This window comes from Cinclus cinclus, chromosome 13 (assembly GCF_963662255.1).
Source record: "Cinclus cinclus chromosome 13, bCinCin1.1, whole genome shotgun sequence".
NCBI classification, from domain to species: Eukaryota; Metazoa; Chordata; class Aves; order Passeriformes; family Cinclidae; genus Cinclus; species Cinclus cinclus.
In genome coordinates this window covers 1,011,765-1,029,989 of record NC_085058.1, presented here as the reverse complement: position 1 = coordinate 1,029,989, position 18,225 = coordinate 1,011,765, and the positions used below count along the sequence as shown (strand labels likewise).

General features: G+C 40.4%; 1 protein-coding gene across 9 annotated transcripts in view; it reads left to right on the top strand.

Moving 5' to 3' along the window:
* Positions 1–18,225, top strand: part of HERC1 (HECT and RLD domain containing E3 ubiquitin protein ligase family member 1) — an 83,498-nt gene that overhangs the window by 44,286 nt on the left and 20,987 nt on the right. For 5 of the 9 annotated variants that reach the window (XM_062501620.1, XM_062501617.1, XM_062501619.1 and 2 more), the window contains 22 exons: positions 394–631; positions 1,509–1,702; positions 2,530–2,685; positions 2,920–3,026; positions 3,261–3,371; positions 3,453–3,629; positions 4,272–4,511; positions 4,704–4,787; positions 5,238–5,758; positions 7,236–8,011; positions 8,716–8,914; positions 9,812–9,972; positions 11,103–11,219; positions 11,396–11,627; positions 12,332–12,456; positions 12,691–12,911; positions 14,091–14,359; positions 14,860–14,912; positions 16,139–16,339; positions 16,954–17,128; positions 17,313–17,583; positions 17,976–18,189. In XM_062501620.1, the coding sequence (XP_062357604.1) occupies positions 394–631; positions 1,509–1,702; positions 2,530–2,685; positions 2,920–3,026; positions 3,261–3,371; positions 3,453–3,629; positions 4,272–4,511; positions 4,704–4,787; positions 5,238–5,758; positions 7,236–8,011; positions 8,716–8,914; positions 9,812–9,972; positions 11,103–11,219; positions 11,396–11,627; positions 12,332–12,456; positions 12,691–12,911; positions 14,091–14,359; positions 14,860–14,912; positions 16,139–16,339; positions 16,954–17,128; positions 17,313–17,583; positions 17,976–18,189 (4,842 nt within the window). The remainder of the gene's footprint in view (positions 1–393; positions 632–1,508; positions 1,703–2,529; positions 2,686–2,919; positions 3,027–3,260; positions 3,372–3,452; positions 3,630–4,271; positions 4,512–4,703; positions 4,788–5,237; positions 5,759–7,235; positions 8,012–8,715; positions 8,915–9,811; positions 9,973–11,102; positions 11,220–11,395; positions 11,628–12,331; positions 12,457–12,690; positions 12,912–14,090; positions 14,360–14,859; positions 14,913–16,138; positions 16,340–16,953; positions 17,129–17,312; positions 17,584–17,975; positions 18,190–18,225) is intronic. The other 4 variants (XM_062501613.1, XM_062501616.1, XM_062501615.1 and 1 more) reach the window with 4 other exon arrangements.

Sequence of the window (18,225 nt, the reverse complement as noted above, 5' to 3'; positions counted from 1 at the left end):
GAAATCTTCATTTGTTGGTAGAACCCAGTGGCCATTCTTATCTGGGTCATTTTGGTATTTTACTTTGAGAAACAAGTACAAAATGAAGTATTTCACCCAGTTATCCTTACCTTAGAGAAAAGATTTTGGTTTGAGATTTAACCTCAGAACCTTTATATCACAAACTAGATCTGTGTGCTACTCTTTCTTGGACAGTTTTGACACAGTTACATCTTGAGTTAAAGAAGAATACAGTGGTTCATCAGAAAGACTACTTCCAAGTTTCTGACAAGGCTCACTTTTCTTTGATAATTTAATTACTTAAATTATATTTAAAAATAATCTGCTGATCTGGTGTCTTAATATTCTTACTCTGAACATTTTATTAATTAAAAGTGACTATTTTAATCTTAGAGGCACAGCAGCGTCTCCTGTTGGTGACAGTCTTTGCTCTCAGTGTGCACTACCAGCCCGTTGATGTCTCCTTGGCCATTTCCACGGGGCTGCTGAATGTGCTGTCTCAGCTATGTGGCACAGACACCATGTTGGGACAGCCACTGCAGCTGCTGCCCAAAACTGGCATTTCTCAGCTCAGCACGGCTTTGAAAGTAGCCAGCACGAGGCTGCTGCAGATCCTGGCTATCACCACAGGGTGAGTGTCCCTTGCTTTTGGGGAACTTTATCACTGAGCTTATCAACCACCCTTGAAAAATGCTGTCTCAGCTTTCATTAGGACAATAAATGTTGCTCAGAAATACAGAAGTGAAGGGAGGAGAAGTTGTCACCTTATTCATAGGAAAGATGCATATAAGGCTAACAAGTATTTTTCAGCTGTGAGTGTTTGAACTTGAACAGTCACAGCTTTGTGATCTATAAATGCTGTATTCTGGTAATCCCCTCTTTGCTGCTTCATCTTGGTGTGGAGGTGTGTTCAGTTGATGTGACTTTCTTTTGCTGTGTGAAAACAATACTGATAATGTGGGAGTTCCTCAGAGCAGGACATTGTGCTTCTTTCCAGAATATGAAATAATTTACTGAGCAATAGTGGTCTCTGCTAGACCATGGGACAGCATGCAAAGTCCTAGCAATACTTAAATGTTTAGTCTTACTCAGTAGAAAACACACCAGTGCAGAAAGTATTTTCTAGTTGAAGTGAGAGTATGGTTTGATATTCAGTACATGTATCTTCCTTTCAGTCTTTGTACAACACGATGCATTTACCTTCCAAATCTGTTATGGAAAAAAGCCCAATAATCCTACACCAAAAAAATCCCCTGTAGAAACAGCACTTTATCTTTAGAAATGACAGTGGAATTAGGATTAAGAGAGTTGTTCCTTTTTTCCCTAGAAAGTACTGAAAACTTATCCTTCGACTCCAAAGATTAGACCATTTTAATTTGTTTTAAAAACAGGCTTAAAGTAATAAAAATAATCTAAGCCTATAGTGAGGGATGGGGAATAGTAACTTGCTGCAATTATTGTTTGGATCAGCTCTCAAGTACTGTTACTTTGTGTGTGTGTGTGTACAGAACCTATGCAGATAAACTGAGCCCAAAGGTGGTACAGTCCTTGCTGGATTTATTATGCAGCCAGCTGAAGAACTTGCTATCACAAGCTGGTGTGATGCTGATGGCTTCCTTTGGAGAAGGGGAATGTGAGGAAGGTGAAGTGGAATCAAAAAAGGCAGATTCTAATGGGGATAATGAGAAGAGAGACTTCAGAGGTAATCATTTTACGTAATTTCTGTTACAATTCTAAAATACCAGGGAACACAATGGAAGAAACCACTGAATGCTGAGGTCTTCATCCATTCTATTGTGTATTGTTTTTTGTTGGGTCATTTTTAATTCTGTAAATTAGAGTAAAGTCATCAAATGATTTTGTGCTCAATTCAGATTTATATATAATTGATCCACAAAGCTGTAAGGATAGGACCAAGCTGAGAATAGGAATTACTTCACTGGGTTTGGAATTAGGAAGAGAATACAGTTTTCCTTGAAAAATGAGTTGGTGCTCGTCGTGTTTTTCTTATATGTGGTGATAGGAATTACGGAAATTTCAAACTACAAATAAACACAGATGTATTTAATTTATTTAAAATCTGCAACAAAAGATTTTCTGCAATACTGGTATCCTCACGTAGCTTGCAATCCCTTGGTGAGCATTTTGAATTTTGGTGGAAATTGTGTGTGAAGAACTTTTAATTGTAACTTTAAGAGTGCATATGGTTTTGTTTATGCTTTTAACTGTCGTCAGTTATAAATAATGTAGTGTCTGATGAATTGAGATAATTTATCAGGAATTAGAATATGAGGTCTTCCCACAGAGGTCTCCCTCCCTTACTCACAGAAGTTTAATGTCATTTTCTCTTGGTGTCTTGCTGAGGAGCAGGAGTGAGAGCGCACCTTGGTGGGCACCTGCCAGCCTGCCGCCATGTAATAACTGATCACTGTGCTTTGACCTGCAGTACAGGTTGTTCCCAGTAACCAGGACTGATAGTCATGGTGTAATTTAAGGCTGTAAATGAAAACTTTTGCTTTCACTTCCCAGCTGCCCTCCGAAAGCAACATGCAGCAGAATTGCACCTGGGGGACTTCCTTGTTTTCCTGCGTAGAGTTGTGTCTTCAAAAGCAATTCAGTCCAAGATGGCATCTCCAAAGTGGACAGAAGTCCTTCTAAACATTGCTTCCCAGAAGTGTTGCTCAGGTACGATCATGTCAGAATGTGCTCTGTGGTTACTTTGCATTTCTGAAGTGCAGTTCCAAACACTGAGCCCTGTTAGAACATGTTAGAACATTGGGGGTGTTCCTACTGAACAGTTCAAACCAACTGCAGTACAGGTGTACAGGGGTTAGGTCTGGGGCACTGGGGGCATGGCGCCAGGGGCAGGCCTGAGGCAGAAGACATTTTAAGATTATTGACATGTTGTTCCATCTTCAGGAGTTCCCTTGGTTGGCAATCTGAGAACTAGACTGCTCGCACTTCATGTACTAGAAGCTGTGTTACCTGCTTGTGAATCTGGCGTTGAAGATGATCAGATGGCTCAGGTCTTCATATTTTGTTATAAACTTAACACATTTTCTCACAAAAGTCTCTTAAACTTCTAAATGTTTCATAGGTTTCAAAATCCAAATCAAGCAAGGGTCAGTGTAGTTATTTTTTAATCTAAGAACACTAAATATTTTCATGTGGATACCTACAAAGCAAAGTAAAACTATATAATGTTGCTGTTGTCTTCATGTTGGAGTTACAGTGTTCTCAATTGTGTCCCAATGTATCAGGTTGTTGAACGATTGTTCTCACTTCTGTCTGACTGCATGTGGGAGACTCCCATAGCCCAGGCCAAACATGCAATTCAAATAAAGGAGAGAGAACAAGAAATGAAGCTCCAGGTAACAGTGCTTGTGCTTTGTCTCGTGACTGAATGCAGCTGAATTGCGTTTACCACAAATGTTTTGTCCTGTTTCTGGTAGAAGCAAGGAGAGTCTGAAGATGAAGATGAGAATCTTCCCATCCAGGAAGTGTCCTTTGATCCTGAGAAAGCTCAGTGCTGCATAGTGGAGAATGGGCAGATTCTGACTCATGGAAGTGGAGGCAAAGGATATGGATTGGCATCCACTGGAGTTACTTCTGGGTGTTACCAGTGGAAGGTAGGTTTTATAAAAGTGTATTTTTCACCTTCTCTCACATTTTTTTCGAAATGTGCTGTGATTTATTCACAGCAGCTGCCTGTGCTGCATGGTTTTTGAGTAAATGGCAATATGACATTTGTGGTTGGACTCAATGATCGTAAGGATCTTCTCCAACCTAAATCATTATGTGATTTTCAGTCCCAAAGGAAGAGTTTGTGGCTGCTCTAGAGTGGTGGGATTTGAGTATTTCAACACGCAGATTGGAGGCTCTGAATGTGTATTATGTATTGTTAGAGGTAATGGTACTTGTCCCTGAGGTCCATAGTCAGCCTGCATGTGCAGTTTTGCAAAACTTACCTACTGAATTACGTAGTTTAGGGGTTTTGGGTTTTTTTTTTTTTTTTGTAGAAGAGCATTTCACAAAGCATGTTGTTTTCCTGCAAAAGCCTCATCAGCCTGACTGACAACAATGGTGTTTAATACACATTTGGAGGGATTTTTAAATGGTTTTACCACTTAAATTTACTGTTTTTCTCTTTGAAACCTTCTGTGAAAACCAGTTAAAAGCAGACATATGTGTGTAAGGAAGATTTTCAGTGCTCTGCTGTGTTACAGTGTACATTCCTGGTGTTTTTCCCTGTATGTTTGTTTTGCTGCCAGTTCTACATTGTGAAGGAGAACCGGGGAAATGAAGGCACCTGTGTGGGAGTGTCTCGCTGGCCTGTGCATGACTTCAACCATCGCACTACCTCAGACATGTGGCTCTACAGAGCCTACAGTGGCAACCTCTACCACAATGGAGAGCAGACTCTGACTCTATCAAGCTTTACCCAAGGAGATTTCATCACATGTGTGTTAGATATGGAAGCAAGAACTATTTCCTTTGGGAAAAATGGAGAGGTATTAAACATCAGTTGGTGTACTGATGTTTTTTTTCAATGGTAGTATGACTTGGATAAGCATGAGAGTTAAAACATGTGGCAGTTTCAGTACTTGGAAGGTTTATAATGCAGAAATAACTTCTTCATGTTTCATATTTTTCTTGTTAAGGTTTTTTAAGATTGAGGGGATTTTGTTTTGTTTCTTCCCTAGGAGCCAAAACTAGCTTTTGAAGATGTGGATGCAGCTGAGTTATATCCTTGTGTTATGTTCTATAGCAGTAACCCAGGAGAGAAGGTAATTTAGGTGTTCATCATGTGGCTGTGTCTTGGTTTAGGCTGGTGTAAAGTCAATATTCATCATAGCAGCTTGTATGATGGTGCTTTGAATTACTGACCAAAACACTGTTGCTAATACACAGTGGTTTAAATATTGTAATCTATTGTAAATTTAAAATGCATTTTACTGTTTAGAATAGATTTAAAGGCTTGATACACAAGAAATTATATTCCCCAGAAACCAAGGAGAACATAATACTAGTATTTCTAGTCTTGTGTGAGAAACCATGAAGTACATTATGAGTCTGAAGGAGATTTTGTTCAGTGTTAAGCTGGATTTTCCAGGGATTCCAAGAGAAAAAAAAAAGGTAGTGCTAGTAATTATTTCTGCACAGCTGGCAACTCCAGTATTAATAAGCTTGTTGAGGTATGCTGAGAAGATAACTTGTAACGTGCTCTCTTCACACAGGTGAAGATCTGTGACATGCAGATGCGTGGGACACCCAGAGATTTGCTGCCTGGTGACCCCATCTGCAGCCCTGTTGCTGCAGTGCTGGCAGAAGCCACCATCCAGCTCATCCGGATCCTGCATCGCACAGACCGCTGGACACACTGCATCAATAAAAAAATGATGGAAAGGCTGAATAAAATCAAAACATGTCTTAAGGAAGCAGGTCAGAAACTGAAGAAAAGTCGTTCTGTTCAAAGCCGAGAAGAGAACGAGGTGAGAGAGGAGAAGGAAAGCAAAGAGGAGGAGAAGAGCAAGCAGAGCCGGCATGGCCTGGCGGAGCTGTCCGAGCTGCAGCTGAAGATGCTCTGTGTGGAGGTGTGGCCTGTCCTGGCAGTGATTGGTGGGGTGGATGCTGGGCTCAGAGTTGGAGGTCGATGTGTCCACAAGCAAACGGGCCGACCTGCCACCCTGCTGGGAGTGGTGAAGGAGGGCAGTACCTCTGCCAAGGTACAGTGGGATGAGGCAGAGATTACCATCAGGTATGCACATTTCCTACACTTTTCACTGTCTGCTGGTAGTGGCTTGTGGTGGAAAACCTCAGAACTAACAATCCTTTATATTGGAGTCATGCTGATTAATTACTTTCAGTGTAGACTTGCGTGGTATTGAAATGAATGTTGCCTTGAAATAGTGTTCATTCATTCTCCCACCTGCCTTCAAGGCTGGAAGGAGATGCTTCTTTTCCTACCCATCTTGCAGACAAGCCTTCAAAGGGAAAGCACCTTGGAGGGAACTGAAATGAAGCTTCTCTGAGCTTTTTGGTGCTCTCACAGCAATTGCCTGTATTTTTGTGTGGAAAAGATTGGATTAACTTAGTTTCTTGAACTCCTTCTGCCTATAGCTGAAGAAGCCTCTTGAAGAAATTGAGCAGTGATTTTTAAAATATTTTTCTTTGCCAGTTACAATTATGTTTTGAAATAGCCAAGGTCACATTACTTTTCTTCAGCAGCATTGTCTGTTTTGCCCTCACTTTGAGTAAATATGCTGAAGTGCAATTGATTAGGTCCAGATAGAAATTCTTTCAAGTATGCCTATGCGACAGCATAGCCTTAAAGTAAGAATGCCCTTAAAATAATTGGAAGCTTTATTTGTGTGATGTGGAACAGCACTTGAACATAAGCAAGCTTTTGGTAAAGCATTTAGTTAGGTTCATTTTATACCATTTTAATTAAAACCAGGCTAAAGCTTGCTTTCACATTTAGGTAGAAGCTTACATTGTAAGATGGAACAACTTTTTTAGATAATGAAATAAAAGGGAGATTTAAAAGTCATTTGTCTTCTAGATGTATGGAAAAATACAAGGTGTATGGAAATACAACCTGGTGAATTTTTGTCCTGCTTCAAGTGAAACAGTCCTAAACAGTCCCAGAAAATATCACTGAATTTAGATGGACAGACAGATAAATGTGTCTGTTAGGTTTTCTGACCTGTGCTTTTCAAAGGTCTCTGTCCTCTCCAGCTGATCTGTCCTGACCCACCAGAGATAAGAATTGTCCTGAGCTCTCAGTTGTGTGCTCGTTGTGATGAATAGCTGAGGTCAATCTAAGCTTTTCCTTAATGTTTGAAAGTTTCCTTTATAAGCTTTTATACCTGCTAAGATTTGGGTATGATGATAATATTTACCTTGAGATAATTTTTCTTAATAAAAGTCTGTTACATATTTCTGATAAATAATATATCCAGAGCCTGTGTCAGCACAGAGTGGATAACTTTTGTGGGGCTTCTGGATATCACTGCTTGTTGAAAACCTATGTATGCTTTGTTGCATTTGCTTTGAAACCATATCTCCCCGTTTTCTGATCATAACCTCATTTTCCCCTGTTTGCATTTAATTTTTAGAATCAGTTTGTTTTATTAAATATATTTTACATCTTATTTGCCTACATTATTTCATGTACTTTCCTCCTGTCTCTCCCTCACTTGCTTTTTCCTGTGTCATTCTGGTCTTTATTAAAGCTTCCCAACTTTTTGGTCGCCTAGTGATACTCCACTGTATAATCTGGAGCCCTGTGAACCACTGCCTTTTGATGTTGCAAGATTTCGTGGGCTGACAGCTACTGTGTTGCTGGACCTTACCTATCTGACTGGCATTCATGAAGATACGGGAAAGCAAAGCACCAAGAGACATGAGAAGAAACACAGACACGAATCTGAAGATAAAGGGGAAACGGACCAGAAAATGGAGGGTGACGTTGAATCAGATACACGACTGGGCCAAAGTACTGATGATAACAAAGGACACAGTGCTACAACCTCTAAGTCGGAAAATGAAATTGTTTCCTTTTCTTTAGAGCCATCAACACTAGGTATGGAATCCCAGCACCAGCCTGCTGAAGGTAGAAAAAAGAATCACGAGCACACCCCACGAAGTCACGATATAGCGCAGTCAGAAATCCGAGCCGTGCAGCTGTCTTACCTTTACCTTGGTGCCATGAAGTCGCTGAGTGTTCTTCTCAGCTGCAGCAAGTATGCTGAGCTGCTGCTGATCCCTAAGGTGCTGGCAGAGAACGGGCACAACTCGGACTGCGCGGGGTCTCCGGCAGTGGCCGAGGACGTGGAGCTGCGTGCGGCGCTGCAGTTCCTCATGCGCCACATGGTCAAACGCGCTGTCATGCGCTCGCCCATCAAGAGGGCGCTGGGGCTGCCAGACCTGGAGCGGGCACAGGCCATCATCTACAAACTGGTGGTCCATGGGCTGCTGGAGGAGCAGTTTGGCAGTAGGCTTAAACAGGGTATGTTTTCAAAATGAGATGGAAATAAACAGGAGCAATGAGAATACAATTAATATGGTCTTGTGGGTTTATAGTGGTTATACTGCAGGGGAATCTTAATCCAACAGAGGAATTTTGTAAGACTTCCTTTACTGCTCTATAGATATAACACTGATTTTTTTTTTTTTCCTTTTTCCTCATTCCTTAATTAAAAGTGAATGCGTATCAATCAGAAATAAGAGTTTTTAATGTCTTTAATACTTTTAGAAATGAGGAATACTGTATGTACTTGTCAGAAGGATTTGCACCAGTTCTAAACCAACAAAAAAACGCCTTTAAAAATACTACTTGCACACCTGAGCTAAAAATAGCTTTATAGTTAATTGGCTGTATTTTTATTTCTAAGACATCTTCCCCTTTTGTCTGTTTTGAGAATAACCCAAGCTGTTACAACCATAAATCTGAATATCATAAACTTTGGCGTAAGTAAATGGTTTGTTTGCCATTTACCTTGCATGGCTTTAAGAACAGTGAGAGCTCCTGGACTGATCTCTTTACTCAGGTCCGTGAGTTAGTGGCAGAATCTGCATACTCCTTTCTTTCTCTGGGGTGAAGTCTAATGATAGTTATTTTTGAAAGTTGGAAGTTTAGCTATAGCTACTGTTTTGTATTCTACACAATTATATTAATGTTGCTGTAACATCCTTATTTTTCCTCTGTTGCAGAAGTGGAGCAGCAAGTAGAAGAAGGTGATCAGTCTCAGCAAGCCCAAACACCAGTTACCACCAGCCCTTCTGCTTCCAGCACAACGTCTTTCATGAGCAGCTCTCTGGAGGATACCACCACTGCTACTACTCCAGTAACTGATACAGAAACAGTTCCAGCATCAGAATCACCTGGTGTTATGCCTCTCAGTCTCCTGAGGTAAAATACCCTCTCAGCATGTGTGATTCTGGAAGTGTAGTGAGCCAGCTGTGTGCTTGATGTACAATATATATCTTTAGCTGCCTAAGCCTTTGAAAATGCTGCCAGGAACTTCCCCTGCAGAGGGACACAGTTTAAATGTTACTTTGCCTTGCAGGGTTTGTGTTTTTATTAGAAAGTTGTTAAGCTTTTATTACACACTGTATATAAATGTAGTACCTGAATTCTTTAAGAAGGAGAAAATGTTCTCCCGAAGTTGTCCTTCAGTTCTGATGTTTATTTGGTATAGCTCATATTGCAAATCTCTGAAATACTGTATTTTTAATGACTGCTTGGTTCTCAAACTAGACTAGATCTTAGTAGGTAACATCCTGTAAAGTTAAGATGTTGTTTCAGCTTATCCTGACATACTGAAATGGAAGATAAACTACTGAATTTGCAGAGGCAATTTGTGCTGTTGAAGGAAATTTGCTTTACCTTGCATAGAATACTTCTTTAAGTTCATTGTTTTATAGAAGTTTTGCAAACATCTTTTGATAGAAGCCAGTGTCTTCATACTAGGACAGTGAAAGTAAAAGACTTACCTGATTTATTAGTCATCTCGAGTTCTGAACAAACCATGGAAATGAGGAAAGTGTTTATTTATCTTTTATCTCCTAGGAGAGCTCCTGGTCTCTGAGGGTTTTGTGGTTTTTTTAATGTCATGCTTACAATTTAACTGTACAGATAAAGTTGGTAGGAATGAGCTGTTGCCTCAAAGTATGTTGTGTCTTACCCTTACTAAACTCAATTGCATCAAGTGGAATTTGCCAAGTGCCCTCCAATTGGATGTTCTTGTATCAGACATCTTTTGGCATGATTCTGTTCAACATAAATGTATATTCTTCTTTTTTCTAGGCAAATGTTCTCCAGTTATCCTACTACAACTGTACTTCCCGCACGACGTGCTCAGACTCCTCCAATATCTTCTTTACCAACATCTCCTTCAGATGAAGTTGGAAGGAGACAAAGTTTGACCTCTCCAGATTCCCAGTCTGCAAGGCCTGCCAATCGCACAGGTAAACTCATCTGGGAATACAAATGGGACGAGTTAGCAAAGTCACAGGAGCTCAGGGGCTGTGTTTTAAGAGATGGAAACCCAACAGAGTTTATTCTTGAGGCAAACTAACATGCAAAGCATTGTTGAAAACCTTTTAGTCACTATCTTAGGAAAAAAAGACACAGATTATATAGCTGTAGGCTTCATCAAGCAAACAGAGGGAATTCTTAAAAGCTGTGCATTGGATACAAAAACAAAGTGTAATTGGTAGCTGCTTCAAAGTGTTCATCTTATTTGGGTTTGTTTCCTTGGTTATGTGCTGCTGGATAAGTGCAGTAATTTTCCAGCTTTTGTTAGATCACATACCACAGAAAACAAGAATTGATGTATTTTTTGGTACATTCACCAGTACTTTTTATTCTTGCCCTTATAGCTGTGCTATTTGTTGGGGGGTTTAGTGGTTTGTGTGTTGTGTAGCAACTGGTCTCCTCAGTTTCACGTCTACTTTTTCTTTCCTTTTGATTTAGTAATGAGATGACTTGCTTCTAGTCATGATAGTGTTTTCACAACAGTGTTTGATTGTTAGTGCATTTTCCTTCACTGATTAGCCATCACCTTTATGGCAAGACATAAAGAAACTGTGGATTTGGGGCAGTAACTGACATCTTTTGAGTCCCTTGAATGACTCTCTGCTCAGAAATACAGCTGTCCTCCACATAGAGGTTTTTCAGATCTGTTCTCAGCAGAGCTCTCTTTCTGTACCTTGAGAGGAATGTATAATGATCTCACCATTTGGGAATCTCAATGATTTTGACAAGGATCACTTTATCTAGGCTACCTAAATATAGATCGAGTAGATAATTTGATATAGTTCAAAATGAAAGCAATAGCAATTGCTTAAATAGTTCTTTGAATATCATCAGTATCCTACTTGATTAAACAGTCAGTTAGCACAATCTGTGTTACAAAGAAGAATGAGCTAGCTCTATCTGGTTTTGTTACAGAAACTATCTTTGTGGAAAGTAATTGAGAGAAGAGTTGAGACTAATTATTTCCTTGTTCAAACTGATAAATCAAAGTAAGCTGTAACAAAGTAACATTAGAGAAAGATTCATGTGCTTTACCGTTTATTGTTTTCTGTCTTTTAAGCTTTGTCTGATCCAAGCAGCCGACTTTCAACATCCCCTCCTCCTCCTGCCATCGCTGTTCCCTTGCTAGAAATGGGGTTCTCCCTCAGGCAAATTGCAAAAGCTATGGAAGCTACAGGTAATCTATAGCTGTAATATCAGTTTAACTGAAAGACTGGATACGCATGAAATATTTGTTTTCCAGCAGAATACTAAATTTTTAAGTTCTGTAACCATTTCTGTGGAAAAACAGAGTGCTTTTTTTGTAACCATCAATGTTAGAATAGTTCCAAAGTGTGGTTTTCCTGCTGTCAGGTGCCAGAGGAGAAGCAGATGCACAGAACATCACAGTGCTGGCCATGTGGATGATTGAGCACCCTGGAAATGAAGATGATGAGGAGCCTCAGTCAGAGGGGACTGCAGAACCACGGCACGGGACAGTCGTCCCTGGCAGTAGTGGGAAATCTGGGGATCACTGCTATTTGCAGTCTCCAGGTGATATCCCTTCTGCTGATGCCGCTGAAATGGAGGAAGGCTTTAGTGAGAGGTAAAAGAATATTCTTGTAATTGCTTGCAATCTGTTCTTGAAACTGGAAATCTCACAAATTCATTGTTGCTGACAGAGAGGTACTTTGTAATGCAGCTTTTGAACTTTGTTACAGCTTGAGGAGAAGCAAAGATACAATTAAATTATATGCACATGGGGCATTTATTTTCCAGTGCTGTTTGTATGCAGAACTGGGGAAGAATGTAACTGAGCATGTTTTCTTCACAGTAAAAAAAAAAGAAGATAATGAGGGCTTAAAGACCAAGTAGAAAAGCAAAATTCCATTAAATTCATGTTTTGCCAAATTCATGTGTAAGACCAAAGATGAATTGACTCAGCCAGGAGCAAGAGAGATTATTTTATTTCTTTGAAAGAAGAGAAAAAGCTAATTCAAGGTGATTAATTAACTATTCAAGCTACTAATTAACCTAGTATAGAATGAGTGCTCTGTCAAAATTTCTGCTGTATTTCAGCGCTCTGGAAGATCAAGTAGGTGTTGACTTTGGTGCATCTTATTTTGTTTGAAGTAACTCACAGTCAAAACAGTGTACATGCACTCCTTGAAACTGAAGATTCTTGAATTCCAAATTACTTTCTTTCCTTCCATTAAAGAAAGAAAGAAAAGCTAATAAATATGACTTAGTTACTGTATGTGGCTGTTTAAGACTCACTGTGACTGACCTGTGAGTTCTGGATTGCTGTAGCCCAGATAACCTGGACCATGCGGACAATGCAGCTGCAGCGAGCTGCCCTCCCTCCCGAAGTCGCTCGACTGTCACAAGGAGGCACAAGTTTGATTTGGCTGCCCGGACGTTGCTGGCACGTGCTGGTAAGGGAATGGAAGAATTCCAAGGGCTTTGCTTATCCAGGAAATGAATGGGAGGGAGACTGGGACTTTGAACGATATTTAGAAAACGCCTTCTTGAATGTGTGCCAATGTATATTTAAGAGTTGTATGTGGTGATAAGCAGGTTGCTTAGCAGAAGAATTGAAAACAAAAAGGAAATTGGAAGTACAGCTATGGAAAATAAAAGAATTCTTTCCTGTTTCTTCCCACCTTGAGCGGGATTGTACCGCTCAGTGCAGGCACACAGGAACCAGAGCCGCAGGGAAGGCATCTCCTTGCAGCAAGATCCTGGGGCACTCTATGACTTCAACTTGGATGAGGAGCTGGAGATTGACCTTGATGATGAAGCAATGGAAGCTATGTTTGGGCAAGACCTGGCTAGTGATAATGATATTCTGGGAATGTGGATCCCAGAGGTACTGGATTGGCCTACCTGGGTGTGTGTGACTGCAGCAGGGGCTGCTTTAACTTACTGCTTTTTGCATGCTTGGAATTTTAAATTCATAGTAACACATGTGTGCTTAAAGCCTGTTTGAAAATACCTTACTAAGTGCCAGAAGTGCTTAAAGTCATCTTGTATTCTGTTGCAGCACTTCTAGATTAAGAATAGCGATTCCTTGTGTTTCTTGCTCTGCACTTCTACATGTAGTTTTCTTGTCCCTCCCTAAAAGATGAGAACAGAGCTCATGTAGTTTTTCTGATACCAATTAGAAATCAAGTCATTTTTCCAGATGGCTTAACTGTGTGAGATAGCACATACAGTTGTAAATGTTCTTCTGCTACTGCTAATAGTATCCACTCTGTAGCAACATAATTTACACTTAAATCAGTTTTTCTTAATTTAATCATGCCATGTATTCCATTCTTTGGGAAGGATGTGGTGACAGCTCTCACTGAACCGTTGTATAGAGCACTAAAAAAAACTATTGAAGTGGAAAACAAATATAATAACAGCACTTTATTTATCTTTGGATTATCCATGTCAAATTAGACAGTCAACCCATAAGACTCAGCTTTTTGTCTCCTAATTATGATGCTGCCTAGCTCTGATATGGAAGCAAGTTGCAGGATACATGTTGAATTTTTCAGAGCACTTGTTTCACTGAAACACCTCAATAAAATAACTCACTTAGGACAGGAGTATAATTATGAGAAATGGACTTAATATTGAGATAAAACCTTGGTACTTGCTGACACAAATGGTAATTCTTGTGGCTCAGTAAATGTAAAACCTGATTGTAAGCAAAATAGGATTCTTCTCCTTTGTTAGGTCTAGTTTTAGACAAGTTCAGAGGAGATCCATATAGAGACGGGTTTGAATGTGACAGGGTTACAAATGAAAAGTTACACCATCGAGAATTTTCGAGTCAATCTAACGTGAAACAGGAAATTGTCTCCTCTGAAACTTTACTTTCAAATGTTTTTCCTGTTCTGAGATGGTCTTCATGATGTCATAAATTGCATGTTTCTGCTTTGCTTTTGTACAAGCCAACTGTATAAATACCACTGAGTGACAGAGGCATGCAGGGACACCCACCTGAGGATACTGGCATGTTCTATTATCCAAGGCACAGACATGTATTCTGTACAAATAATGTGCAAATCTTGCTGTGCAGCACGTCTGTGAATCCGAGGACAGAGAAGAGGTGGTGGTCTGTGAGCTGTGCGAATCCAGTGTGGTGAGCTTCAACCAGCACATGAAGAGGAACCACCCTGGCTGTGGGCGCAGTGCCAACCGCCAGGGCTACCGCAGCAACGGCTCCTACGTGGATGGCTGGTTCGGCGGCGAGTGTGGCAGTGGCAACCCCTACTACCTGCTGTGCGGGCTATGCAGGGACAAGTACCTAGCCCTCAAGAGCAAGTCCAAAACAGCTGCCTCCGAAAGGTGCAGGGACGGGAAACCCAACAGCTTTATAAGGCTTTGATTGAAGAGATGAGAATCCCCAGCAGGGTTTTCTGATCCTTAAAGTCATTCTCTGGTATTCGACAAATGCGTATTTAGATAAAAAAGTTGATTTGATACTTCTGGTTTTTAAATTAAGAGCAAGGAATAATTTCTTGGGATCTTGTCTCCTTCTTAGTGACTTTTGAAAACTCTTATCAGTTTTGTCTGACAATTCCAGTATTTTTTCTGTGGACCTTCTACGCATTAGTGAAGTACTTTCCCCCTCCACACACACACACACACACACACACACACACACACACACACACACTTTCATTTTACCTGTTTCTCTGTTACCAGGCTTTTCTGGAATCTTTCATAAATGCATGTAGACCTGACAGTAAAGTTAGACTAAAGAGGGAACTAAATTTAAAATTGCTGCATATATTTATCAAATATTAGAGCCACTCTGTAATTTTCTTTGTTATTTTTTCATACAGGTACAAAGGCCAAGCTCCTGATCTGATAGGTAAACAAGACAGTGTCTACGAAGGTATGTTTTTATGTTGCACAGGGTTTTGTTTTTTCTGAGAGGTACTTTCATGCAAATAAACCTGAAGGTGTATTTTAGAATCTCTTCCAGTTAGATACAGGTATTTTAATTTTGGGGATTTATTTAGTTCAAATCAGAAAAAAAAAAAAAAGCAGTGACTTCTTTCCCCTGTCTTTCATGTAAGGAGCTGAAAGGGCAAGCACCTAACTTGGGCTTGATAATGTCTTGTAAGGAGATGTTACATCCAGAACTGTACATACAAAATCTTGTGTTCAAATGTCTTTCTTCAGTTGCTTTTGTGGAAGAAATTAATTACTAAGTTAGTGTCCCATTAGTCTTGTTCTTAATTTTTCTCCCTTTGCCCAAGCTCAGAGCATCCTGAGGGTGGTTTCACTTTAAACAGATTATTTCTGATGTGTGTAGAAAACCTTTCCTGGGTTGTTCTATGATTCTGGTTCTTTCTGTAGCTCCTCCCACCACAAGTGTGTGATTTACCACATTGGTCTGAGACTAAATGAGTGCTTCAGTACTTAGGGCAAGTCTGTCTGCTGTAGATCAAAGGTTCTCTGATTCTGCTGTGTGTGGAGTGAGAAAGAGCAGACAGATCAGTCAATATAAGCTGACTTGTGTGTCAGTGGTTGGCAAGTGAAGGAAGTGTCTCACTGCATTGCAGTTAGTGTTTTCTCCTTGTTGTTTGGGGTTTTTTTTTATTCCTTGGGAATGAAAAGCAGAAGCCTAGGTGTTCAATTATAACCCATGGACTAATGCATGTTTTTTTGATAAATAGAAAGATCAGAAATTTCTGACATCTTTCTTTACCATTCAGTGCTTTGGAGTACACACTTGTTTCCATGATTTAAAGCACAGCTGTGTGCCTGCACTCTTCACTGTACTCCAGGTTTTGGGGCTGTCTTGTGCTGTATGTGGTGACCCCTAATGTCTGTGTTTTTAAAGAGCAGCTAGTTTGATACTTCAGAGAACCTTCCAGAAAACTTCCATGCAGTCTAAAGATCAAGGTGAATAGAGAGGGGCAAGAACAGGACTTTGTTTTTCTGATTTACTTCTTTGTGTCTATGTCAATATTGGGAGATGAGTTTTTAATGCTGCTGTGCTGTAGATTATAGTACACGTTTCATGCCTTCTACTGTTTGGTTTTTTTAATCAACTGAAATGATTTCATAATTGAGCTTTTGTAACCAAGTCTAATTATGTTTCTCCAATTCTAGAAGACTGGGACATGTTAGATGTGGACGAAGATGAGAAGCTGACGGGAGAAGAGGAATTTGAGCTGCTGGCTGGACCTCTGGGGTTAAACGATCGACGCATAGTACCGGAACCCGTTCAGTTCCCTGACAGTGACCCCCTGGGTGCTTCAGTTGCAATGGTGACAGCCACCAACAGTATGGAAGAAACATTGATGCAAATAGGTGCATTTGAAATCCATTTCATTTAAAGAAAGAATGATGATAGGAACAGCAGTGGCAACAACAATAATGGCAACAACCATCACCACCTCCTCCCCTTTGTAGTGGGGTTTCTCTAGAGGCAAGGCAGGAACATCCTGACAGTATTTCCCGTCTGCCACCATGAGGAAGTGGAGACCAGCTCTGAATTGTCCTTTTATTATAGGGAAACTGGGGGGGGGAAGGGGGGTGTGAGGCATTATGCATTGACAGAGTTGAATTTTCCCAATAAAACTTGTGATGGTAGTCAAACAGTAGATGCCAGTAACATGTTTTGCAGAACCCAATGAATGGATTTCAGTTGGGACTTAAAAATAGTCCCCTCTGATGAAAAAGGGAATAAGAGGAATTAAGATTGTCAGACTGTGTTCATGTCTATTTGAAAGTAAGGAATAATTAAATTATGTGGCGTATTTCAGGAGTGTATTTTCCTCTCAGTCATTATTATGGTGGTTCTGTAAGTATGAAATGCTGAAAAATGAGTGAGTAACTTAGGCTGATTTTGCTTCTGTGCTTACTGCTATACGATGTTTTGTTTTTCTTTAAACACTAATGCGCAAATCAACATTATTTCCAAGGCTGTCACGGCTCAATAGAAAAAAGTTCTTCTGGCAGGATAACCTTAGGAGAACAAGCAGCTGCCCTGGTAAATCCACATGACCGTGTCATGGCTCTCAGAAGAGTGACAGCTGCTGCCCAAGTGCTCCTGGCAAGAACAATGGTTATGAGAGCGCTCTCACTTCTGTCTGTCAGGTTTGTGCCGTCTTTGGCAGCACTTCCACCTTTCCTTTTGTAACCAGTTCTGTTTGACAAGGATGCAATTTCACACTAACCGGGGAAGAGATTCTCATGTCCGTACGTACATAATACTGCTAAGAGAAAAAGTTCTGTCAGCTCTCTTCTTTTGAACTGAGGGCTTTGATATCTGTTTCCACAGTGGTTCCAGTTGCAGCCTGGCAGCTGGCCTTGAGTCCCTGGGATTGACAGACATCCGCACTTTGGTCCGTCTGATGTGCCTGGCGGCTGCAGGCAGGGCAGGCTTGTCCACCAGCCCTTCCACAGTGTCCAGCCCCACAGAGAGATCCAGGGGCATCCACAGCAAAACCAACAAGCCCATCTCTTGCCTTGCCTACCTGAGCACTGCAGTTGGCTGCTTGGCATCAAACACTCCCAGTGCTGCAAAGCTGCTGGTGCAGTTATGTACGCAGGTAGGACTTCAGACTTACTTGAGACTTCTTGGATTATTTGTGCTTTTACATTCTCAACTGGGGTGAGACTGCCCTCAGTTTGAGAATCTCCTTAGAGTCATTTTTTATGGCTTTGTACAGGGATATGTTTGATTGTTGTTAAAAATCCAGTAACTGTATGTGTCTTTGTGGAGTATTCTTTTCAAGTGGGGAAAATGGATGTGCTTCTTCTTCTGTTCATAGGGTTTTTCTGTTAAGGTTTTGGTTTTTTTAATTGAGTCAATTCTGTGTAAAGAACAGGAAAAAAAACCTGAAAACCTGTAAAACTCTGCACAATTTCTGCTACTGAAAATGTTTCTAAATTTGATAGTTCTGTTTGTTCTGATTATTTACCATCAATTATTTCTTTTCAGAATTTGATTTCTGCAGCAACTGGTGTGAACTTGACAACAGTTGATGATCCAATTCAGAGAAAATTTTTGCCAAGTTTTTTAAGAGGAATTGCAGAAGAAAACAAACTTGTCACATCTCCAAATTTTGTGGTCACTCAAGCACTTGTAGCATTGTTGGCCGACAAAGGGGCCAAGCTGAGGCCAAGCTATGATAAAGCTGAAATTGAAAAGAAAGGTATGATACAGCTTTGTTTTAGAATATTAGTCATTA